Source organism: Camelus bactrianus, chromosome 10, assembly GCF_048773025.1.
Source record: "Camelus bactrianus isolate YW-2024 breed Bactrian camel chromosome 10, ASM4877302v1, whole genome shotgun sequence".
Classification (NCBI taxonomy): Eukaryota; Metazoa; Chordata; class Mammalia; order Artiodactyla; family Camelidae; genus Camelus; species Camelus bactrianus.
In genome coordinates this window covers 45,628,192-45,639,049 of record NC_133548.1, presented here as the reverse complement: position 1 = coordinate 45,639,049, position 10,858 = coordinate 45,628,192, and the positions used below count along the sequence as shown (strand labels likewise).

The 10,858-nt window shown below is 34.5% G+C and overlaps 1 protein-coding gene across 1 annotated transcript; it reads left to right on the top strand.

Moving 5' to 3' along the window:
* The first annotated feature begins 1,808 nt into the window (after positions 1 to 1,808).
* Positions 1,809 to 2,747, top strand: LOC105068537 (olfactory receptor 52A1-like). The gene has a single exon (XM_010954415.3). It carries the CDS (start codon positions 1,812 to 1,814, stop codon positions 2,745 to 2,747), a length of 936 nt encoding a protein of 311 aa, XP_010952717.1. The 5' UTR covers positions 1,809 to 1,811.
* The last annotated feature ends 8,111 nt before the right edge of the window (positions 2,748 to 10,858 follow it).

Genomic DNA, 10,858 nt, shown 5'->3' with positions numbered 1-10,858 from the left:
GATTTATTTAGATTCTGAGATTTCCTTCTCTCTTAGCTTCTATCATTTCTGGCAACTCAAACTCATAAATATTAGCAACATCCTCCACTCATTTCATCATTTCTCCCACCATATCCTTCCAAATACTGCACAGGGACATCAAAGGAAATTATTTGTCATATTTGTTTTAATCCTTATTTTATGAGTATTTTGACTACAGTATTACTATTAGTACAGTATACAGCATTAGTATTGCTACAAGATCACAAGGAAAGAGGTCCCAGTGTCCCTCCATTGATTTGGTTTTCATTCATATGAGAATTATTGGACCAAAAATTGCTTTTATACCTCCATACACTTGTTTCAAGTGAGTATGAAACAGTTATTTAGATGACCTTTTTCAAGAGATTGCTCCCAGAGATAAATAGAGACCTCCATGCTTGTTTTTCTACAGTGTATGGATTTGACCAGATCAGAGAAAATCTCTTCCTGGGAGTAACTTCAATCAGTGTTTAGGTATGAACAGATTGGAGTAAAATGTGAAATGGTACAAACATTAGAGAATGAAATAGAAATTAATGAGAAATAAAAACTGAGTTCTTAAATTTGCAATTTGGACCCCATAAAAGGGAACTCAGGTCAAATTCAAGAAAGAGTGCTAAACTAGGGAGGTATTAAGAATTGGTCATTATATTCAATTGTGCTTCAGAATTCAAACCACAGCTAATTAATCATAGTATGGTGTAGAACAGAGAAACACAGTATAGTATGGAGTCATAACATGTGTACAGTTATTAAAAAGAAAAGTAGGACTCCCACTGTGTAAAGCAAAAGTATATACAATCTTAACTAGTAACCTATGGACCTTTATATTGTGGGGGAAATGCATAATCACATTCATCCAGCTGTGTGGTAACTCTAGGCTAGATAAGTTCTGCTTTTGACTAGATGCTACATTATTTTTAGCTGTTATTCTTCTTGAAATATTTCTCTGTATTCTCCTTATGTTTTTAAATTTCCTAAGTCTCTCTGTTAAAAAAAAAAAAACACAAACCCTCCATATTTCACTTTCCCTATTCCATGCAACAAATCTACCCTAAACACATATGAGGCATAATTAATTTAGAGAACTAACCACCTCTAACAGCCTTTAAAAATAGACCACCATCTTCACATCTTCTCTAAGGGTCATTCTTAAGTGCCTTGCAGTGACTGGTCCATTTTTACAATGGAATAAGTGAATATAAGATAGCTAAACTCTCTTCCCAATTGATAACCAATGCAAACAACTCAGGGATAAATAATGTGCTCTCTGGGACCAGGAGTAGATGGTTGAGGGTGAAGTCTCCAATAGGACTATGAACTAATGCACATGGGGCAACAAAAACATTCTCTTCTGGGTCCTTAAGGATCCCAGGGGGAATCTGCATTTATAGCAAAATTTGGTTGGCATTCAGAAATAAATAAAGAAGGAAAGCCTGGTGGTTTTTCAGACAGCCCAGACTAGAGGCCATGGAAAATGCAAAAGATGAGTATTCTCAGGGTCATGGTTTCTATTTACACAAATGGTAAGTCAGAAATCCTGAAACTCTCCCCTGTTCATGTATGGCTCTAGCAAAGCTTTTGAAAGATGGTTTCCTATTGTTGTCCTGTCATATTGTATAGAACCTCTGAATGTTCTGGCCTGATTGTTATCTAAAGAACTGAACTTATTTCTTCAATGTTCAAACACGTCTAAATGATAGTGAGGTCTGTGTCCTTTTTCACTTCTCATTTACTTTCTCTTCCATAGGTATGAGAATCAGCAGTGAAAAGAAAGATCACTAACTTTCATGGCATCCATTAACATGTCATACCTGGACCCCAAAACATTGACACTAATTGGCATCCCTGGATTAGAGCATGTGCAGTTTTGGATTGGGTTTTCCTTCTTTGTAGTGTGCCTAGTGGCTCTTCTGGGAAACACTGTTTTACTGATAATCATCCCTGCAGAACGCAGCCTGCATCAGCCCATGTACATCTTCCTGGCAGTACTGGCAGCTACAGATGTAGGGCTCTGTGTAGCCATTGCTCCCAAGATGTTGGCTATCTTCTGGTTTGGCTCTTACTCCATGGCCTTTCATGCTTGCTTAGCCCAGCTCTTCTTCATCCACGCCTTGCAGGGCATGGAGTCTGGCATCCTGTTGGCAATGGCCTTTGACCGCTGCATTGCCATCTGTGATCCTCTGAGGCACACATCCATCCTCACACCTTTCATTCTGGTTAGTATGGTGCTGGTTGTGGCAATCCGAGCAACAGTGCTCATTGGCATTTTACCCATTTTAATTAAAAGACTGCACCTTTTCCATTCCACTGTAATTGCCTACTCTTACTGTGAGCACATGGCTGTGGTCAAGCTGGCTGCAGAAGACATCCAAGTCAATAAAACATGTGGTCTTTTTGTGGGTTTTACAATTCTGGGATTTGACATGATTTTTATCCTCATTTCCTATATCCTTATTTTCCAGGCTGTTTTTCGTCTACGTCAAAAGGAGGCACGGCTCAAAGCATTCAATACCTGTACAGCTCACATTTTTGTTTTCCTTGAGTTTTATATTCTTGCCTTCTTCTTCTTCAGCCATCGGTTCGGACATGTTGTCCCCTCTACCCACATACTTCTGTCTACCATCTACCTCCTTGTGCCACTGGCACTCAACCCTATTGTCTATGGTGTAAAAAATAATGTAATTCGTAAACATGTGGCACAGATTTTTTTACTGAATCGCTGATAACACCAGTGATCTATCAAATATTAAGTTCAAGGAAAGAACACTTTTATTTCCTAGAGATGGAGATAGACTGAACTCTCTGTGTTCATTGATAGGGGCTTCATCATGCTCAAACTTAAAAACATTCACCTCACAAACTACAAGCCAGGATGAAATAAGATCTATTCAAGTTAAGACTGATATTAGATCTATTTATTCATTTTATTTCTAATTTCATCTTTATTACTTTCTTTTAATTTATTTGTGTAATTTGTAATTATGTTACTTTTTGTTAAGAAAACTTCTTGATTTTTCTAGTTTTTATCTTTTGGAATATTTGCATTTTAAACTATAGATACATCTTAAATTATTGCTTCTGCTGTATCCCAAAATTTTGACATTTTGTCTTAAAGTACAGCAATATTCCAGTACCTAAATAACAAACTGTTATTCATAACTTCCTAGCTGGAACTTCAAAAATACCAAGTCAAGCTACCTCCTCATTTTAGGAAGTTTTGTGAGTCCGCATTTCTAATCTATCTTACTAGATGACAGCAGAGAGTGTTGTTAGATTCTAGGATAGATATCTTAGTGTAACAGTCACAGCTGAAGGAGCTTTTGTCCAGGTGCACAGCTGTTAGCATATAGTTTCTATCATTGCCATTGGCATCACCCTTTTTGTCCCTAGAACACACCTATGTCAAACTGCCACTTTAATTATTGCATCTGGCCTTGAAATCTGGCTGTTGTACCAAAACTCCAGCCCTCAGGCAGGCACACAGAAGTTCCCAGGTGATTCTCCATGAGTTGGAGCTCTCATAGAGTAAGAGCCAACCCACAGCTCAGCCTCAGAACCATTTACAAGTCACTGCAGCACTGAGTACTCAGCTTCGTTTCCTACACCTCTGCATAGCCCTGTGGTCTGCCATTCAGCAGTACGTCTAATGTGTCCCGTCTCTGGAAGAGACTCTCATACATATCCCAATAATGATAGGAGTCAAAGCCTGTTGACATTTTGGTATTTGGTCTTGCAGGTATTCCGTCTCAGTGTCAGCCAGGTGGCATGCCTTGGTTTGGCCTATAACCATCATCTGCCCCAAGGGCATTATCATTTTGTATCAGCTGAGATATGTCTAGATTTGTGGGTAGGCTCATTTCATGGTCCATAAGTAGATAAGAAAGGTCTTTCTCCCAGCACATGTTTACTTCCATTCCAACTTTCATAAATTTTTCCTCTGGATTTGGATCCTTAGATGTGAGTAATAAATAACCCAGTCATGGTGATGGAAACTGAGCCTGCACCATCTTTCCCAGTTCATCGACTTATAGTCATTTCTTTGGTTGCATATCTGAAATTATTTTATACCATGGTGCACAGTACTGTTTTGTGCCAGCAAGGCCCTCTTCCTGATTTATGGATAATCAAGTTGTCATTACTGCTGCACCCAGAGAGTTGTTTCAATAGTCCAGGTATTTCTTTAACTTATACTGTCTCAATGAAGTCTTGAACACAGGATGAGTTTCTACACTTCTAGGCATCCTAGAATGTTCTCAGCCTGAATTTATTCATCTGATCTCTTCCTCTAAGCCAGCCACATTGTTAGGTCAACCTATAACTCTGGTCAATGCTCAAAGTGTTGTGAAACATATTTTCAAATATCCCTGTGAATGCAATTTACTTTACAACAACCTGTATAAGCCAACTGAGGATACATATGCCATTCAAAATGTTCTAGGATTCCTCACCAATTAATATTTTTTCTCATAATCCTGAATATAAATTATATCTTCCCTGAACTTCTGACAAAGGTTGCACAGCAGCTGCCAAAAAAGTCTCAGATGAATTTTATCAATTAACAAGGGAAAACACATTAATGCAAATTATGTACAAATCATGTCACATTCTTATCAGTTTTTTTTTGTCTCAGTGTTCCATGTTCTTAGTATAGATAAGTGTTCTGTGTTCTCAGTATAGAGTATTTGCACTGTATGTAGCTGCACACCTACACTGCAACCTAGCTCCATGTCCTCAGCCGACTTCAGCCGAGATGACTAAAACCATGCATCTCTACTCCTAGTAGACCTCACTATATGGTTCACACAAAAATTTTTATTAATTATGACAAAGGGGGACTGAACAATGATTTTAAAGATGACCAATGTAAGAAATATGAAATCTAGAATGGACAATTGGCTGAATATGACAAAGGTGTCACACTACACAGTAGAGAATGTTCTTTCCTTTTAACACACGCTGATGAGTAAGCTGGATATTCATATCCATTACTCTAAAATAAATTTTAATTACAACAATCAAGTAGATTGCAGATTTATTTTAGATTTTAATGGAAAGGCCAAATAATAAAGCCATGAGAAAAAATATGGGAGAGGAGGTATCTTCATTATCTTAGGACAAGCAAAGCTTTCTTCAATAGCATTAAATAAAATACAAAAAAATAGCTTTTAGGACATTAATAAACTGGACTATATTAAAATTAAGATTTTATGTTCATAAAGACACTACTAACTGAAAGAAGACACAGGAAGAAAATATATACATTAAACTGCACTGAATCTAGATTACTTTAGTGAAAATTGATATCCTAAGTATATTCTTAAAATACAAGATGACAGTATGTCTCATTTGGGTCTTTTTAAAATTTCTTGCATCAGTGTTTTGTAGCTCTAAGCATGTAGATTTTGCACATATTTTGATCTTTTTTTAGCTGTTATAAATGACTCTTATTTTGTCATTTGCTCATTGTTAGTGTATAAAAATATGATTAATTTTTGCCATCGATCTTGATAAACTCACTCATTATTTCCATTAAATTTTCTTAGATTTCTTGGTATTTTCTATGTAAAAGCATGTCATCTGCAAAGAGGGACAGTTTTCTTTCTTTCTTTCCAAACTGAATGTCTTTTGTTTCTTTTTCTATCCTTAATGCACATACTAGGACTTCAAATATGATACTGGACAGAAGTGATGAGAATGAACACCCTTACTTTGTTCCAAATAATTGAATCTTCATATATTACTTATAATGGTTTTTTTGAGATGTCCTTTATCAGTTTGAGAAAGTTTGCTTCTATTTTCAGTTTGCTTAAGTTTTTATAATGATTAGATATTAAAATATTTCCAAATGATTTTTGTAGGTATCAATACAATTATATAATTCTTTTTCTTGTTACATATTTTTATGTGTTGGGATACACTGATTGATTTCACTATTCAATTCTCCTTACAGTCCTGAGATAAATCTTACTTTTTGTGATGTATTATTTGTCTTTATTTTGCAGAATTCAATTTGCTATTTTTAGATTCTGAGATATATATGCATAAAGAATATTGATCTGTGGCTTTTTTTCTTGTACTATCTTTCTTTTGTTGTCATTATGAGCAAATGGTCTCATAAAATGAGTTTAGAAATGTTTTCTTTCTCTTCTAGTTTCTAGATATTGGGAAGAACTGGTGTTATTTCTTCCTTACACACTTGATAAAAATTCACTAAGATATGATCCAGAAAAAAAACCAGATTATTTATTTACTCTTGAGTGTAATTTGGTAATTTATTCTTTCAATAAATTTATCTGTTTCATCTAAATTGTCACATTTATATGCATAGAATTGTCTGTACTATCCCACTATTCACATCTTGCTGTCTGTAGGGTCAGTACTTATAAGCCTTCTTTGTAAGTTTTTGATGTTGGTGATTTCTCTCTCTCTCTGTCAATCTGCTTACAGGTTTATCAAAGAACCAGGTTTGGGTTCCATTATTTATTTATTTTTTCTATTGTTTTCAAGTCTGCTCCTGTTTTTAGTATTTCCTTCCTTATGTTTGTTTTGGGTTATTTTGGTTTCCATTTTTTAAAAAGATGGAAGCATAAATTATTTAGCTCTTGTTCTTTTTTTAATATAAGAAATAAATGCTATCATATTTGCCATTAGGAACTGCTTTACTTGCCACAGAAATTCTGATATCTTGTATTTTTATTTTATTATGTTTTAAATATTTCCTAATTTTCTTTTAGACTTATTTGAGCCATGGATCACTTAGAAGTATGTTCTTTAAATTCCAAATATTTGAGAATTCTCTAGAGATCATACTATTTTGCCATTGACAATTAGTTTGTTTTAGGTCAGAGAACATATTTTGATTCATATGATATTTTTTCTTAATAATTTCATATCCACTTTAAAGCAACATTTATTCCAAAGTCATTATGCTGTTCTTATTTTAGATATATATTTTTGGTTGTATGCGTGTTCATATTTATTTATTTTTGGTTTTTAGTTTTTGGTCAACAAGACTGTTGTTACTTTTGCCCTGGTTTCCAGGGAACTGGCCCAGTTAAAGCAATGTAGCAGTGGAGAAAGTAATGTGTGGGTTTTTCTGCAGATGAAGAGTCACAGAGGCAATCTGAATATTCTCTAAGAAATGTTCAGGTAGTAAAATCAGGATAATCCCTGTAAAATAATAAAGAAATAAGAGAGCAGCCTAGGGGCATTCTGCTTCTATAAGAAGATATCTTTTTTTTTTTACTTAAACTATTATTCTTGACTCTTCTTTCCATCACATTCCACATGCCATTTGTTCAGAGATTTTTGTTGCCTGTGTCTCTAAACATATCTAAAATTAAACTAATTTCACAAACTCATTTCAATCAATCTTATCCAAACCATGATCATCTATCTCTATTCTGAATTACTGTAATATCCTAACTTGTCTTTCTTCTCTCAGTCTTCCTCAACTCCCACAAATTTCAACTGACTCTATAAAAAGCAGTCACGAGTAACCCCATTAAAATCTAATTTAGATGCTGTCATTACCTTGCTCAAAACTATGATTTTCCACCTCATGCAATGATAACCCAGAGCCCTTAGTACAAGCTGTATATGGCTCATGATTTAATGCCTTACCATTTTCTCTTTGACTTCCCACTGCTCTCCTCACCTCACAACTAATTCTCTCTAGCCTCACTGTCTCCTTATTCCATGCTTTTCTGTAAGTCAGGACACTTAAGTGAAACTCAGACTCACACATTAAACTGTCTATTGGGTATTAGCCTTTACAATGATATTCATCTTAAATTAACACATCCAAAACTGGGCTTCAGATACCGACCCCCAAAACTGTTTTGCCCCAGTTTTTCCCATCTCACTAACAGCAAATATATCTTATAATTGCTTATAATAAAATTCCCCAAATACTTCTCTGTACCTCTTTTTTTTTGATAGCTTACATCTTAATCAGCAAATCCTATTCACTTTTCTACCAAAATATCCAGAACAAGTACTTATCTAATAACGCTCTGTTGCAAACCATTATTTATTAATAGAGTATTTGTAATAACAATGTAGGATGTAATAGTTCAAAATAATACTGCAGCTGTCTAAGCATGCTTCTCACTGTGGGAGTATTATTTTTCTACTCTAGCGACATCAGTCTTCATCCTGGGACTTGCTTTGGTCAATGCAATGTAAGTAGATTTAACCGTGTTACTTATGAACTGAAGATTTAAAAGCCATAATTTAGTATTATTGTCTCTTTTTCTCAATGAAACAGCAGTAGTTCTATACAGGGGCTTCATGAACTTCAAAATAAATTTCAGATCAAAGCAACAAAGATGAAAACATAAGCGAGCAATATATTCTTTTAGCTGTTTTTGTTGTTACAAGCTCACGAGATTTGGGAAATTAATTTTGATATAATATTATTTAGTTCATGTTGCTTGATACAGTATCATAAATGGCCTCCTTTCTCAACTATTTCCCTCTTTAGACAAAGATCAAAAGAACAGTCAGAATTATCCTCTGAACATACAGTTCAGATCATGACATTTACCTACTTGAAAACTAGCCTGGATCTCTCATTTTACTCAAAGTGAAAGACTAATTTTTATCATTGTTACAAGGGGACACATCCTCTGGACCTCTATGTCTCAGATCCCAACTGTTACAAGTGACCATCTCATTGTATACTTCTTTCCAGCTTTCTTACAGATAATAAAAAATGCAAGGTATGTGCAACCTCAGAGTCTTTTCATTTTTGTAAGATATGTTTTTGTTTTGTTTTGCACATAACCTTTTTCCCCAGCTATTTAAGAAACTCAAACTCACCAAACACTGGATACACATTAATGCAATTCCCTTGCTCTCCAATTCCTCTGTTTCCTCAAAGACACTCTACATATGGAAAACCATAAAGTATCCACCAAAAAACTGTAAGACTAATAAACAAATTCAGTAAAGTCACAGGATATAAAATCAACATACAAAAATCAGTTATATTTCTATAAGGTACCAACAAAATATCCAAAAAAGAAATTAGGAAAACAATCCCATTAATAATAGCATCAAAAAGAATTAAATACTAAGGGATAAATTTAAACAAGGAGATGAAAAAGTACATTGAAAATAGTAAAATTATGATGAAAAAAATTGAAGAAGACATAAATAAATGGAAAAATATCCCATGTTGATAGAATGGAAGAAATACTAATGTTCAACTATCAAAAGTGACCCCCAGGTTAAATGCAATCCCTATCAACATTCCAGTGCAATTTTCACAGAAATAGAAAAAAAAAAAAACAACCTAAAATTTATATGGAACCATAAAATATCCTAATAGTCAAAGCAATCTTGAGCAAGAGGAACAAAGCTGGAAGCGCTGTACCTCTTGATTTCAAAATATATTACAGAGCTACAGTAATCACAACAGTATGGTACTGGCACAAATCAGACATATAAACAAATGGAACAGAGAGCCCTGCAATAAACCCACCCAAGGATAGGCAACTAATATTTGACAAGATTGCCAAGAACACAAAATGGGGAAAGAATTATCTCTTCAAAAATTGGCTTTGAGAAACTGGATAATGACACAGAAGAAGAAGGTTGAAACTTAATCACATCATATACAAAAATAAATTCAAAATGGATTAAAGATCTAAACATCAGACCTGAAATAATAATACTAGTGGAAGGAAATATAGAAAAAAAGCTTCTTTTTTTTTCCATTCACATACTTAGCACATGCAACTTTAATCAACCAAAAGAAAGTCCCAAATGTACAAGTGAAAAAAATCCAAACTTTTGACACCAGCTTAACTAATAACAGCTACTTTTATGTATATAGCTGTGTAAGTTCAAAAAAGCTATCCTATATGTATATACAAAAGTTGTTTATACACAGTCTGTACGTAAGGGTCTACACATTTATTTCCTTAGAATACTTAACTCTGTGTTATTACAGACGGAACTTAACCGAGTGGAGCTACACAGTCTGAATATAGGATGCACGATGTTGTCAGTCCTAGAAAGTCTTTTTTTGTAAGATATGTGAATGAATTGTTGGTGTCTTCACCAAAAGGTGACAGCTTAAGGCTTGTAAGGAAAAAAACTTGACATCAGTCTAGGCAATGATGTTTTTGGATATAATCCCAAAAACAAAGGCAACAAAAGGGAAAACTGACAAATCCGACTGCATCAAACTAAAAAGCTTCTTTGTCTCTCATTGTCTTCTCTCTGTGAAGGATTGAACACACAAAGGTACAATGACCAGACCATAAGACCATAGAACTCTGATCTACATAAGAAATCTGTAAGCCAGTCTACAACTTCCATAATAAGTGACTCAAAATGACCAGACCAGGTCAACAACTGCCAATTTTCCTTTTTTTTCACCTTTTTTTGCTCCCACATCTAAGAGACCCAATGAAAGAGAGCCAAATATGCTTCCCTAATTGATCATATAACAGATCCTAGTCTAGGCAGCCACGTCTGGTTTCCTCTTGCCAACAACTTCCAATCAAGAGGATACCTGAAGATTTCCCTTTTATTTACCAAGACAAGGTTTCCTACTCCCCAAATGACCTTTGATTCTCTGCCAAAGGCAAGTGTTGGTGGCTGATATCCTTGTTGTAGCAAGATATAAATAAATAGCCTATGTTTGTTCTCATTTGGGTGATCTTTGTTTATTTCTACACTTACATGCATAATGTTTTGAGGTGATTATTAACTATGTACAAGTTTTTAAAAATATGAATTTTTTGTTAATTAGAATTTCTTCATGATTAATAGCTCTTATTATCTCTAGTCATATTATCATAATGAGTAACATTTATCTTTT

What these genes read in the sequence shown, in the direction of transcription:
- LOC105068537 (XM_010954415.3), top strand. Translation starts at nt 1,812, where the DNA reads ATGGCATCCATTAACATGTCATACCTGGACCCCAAAACATTGACACTA.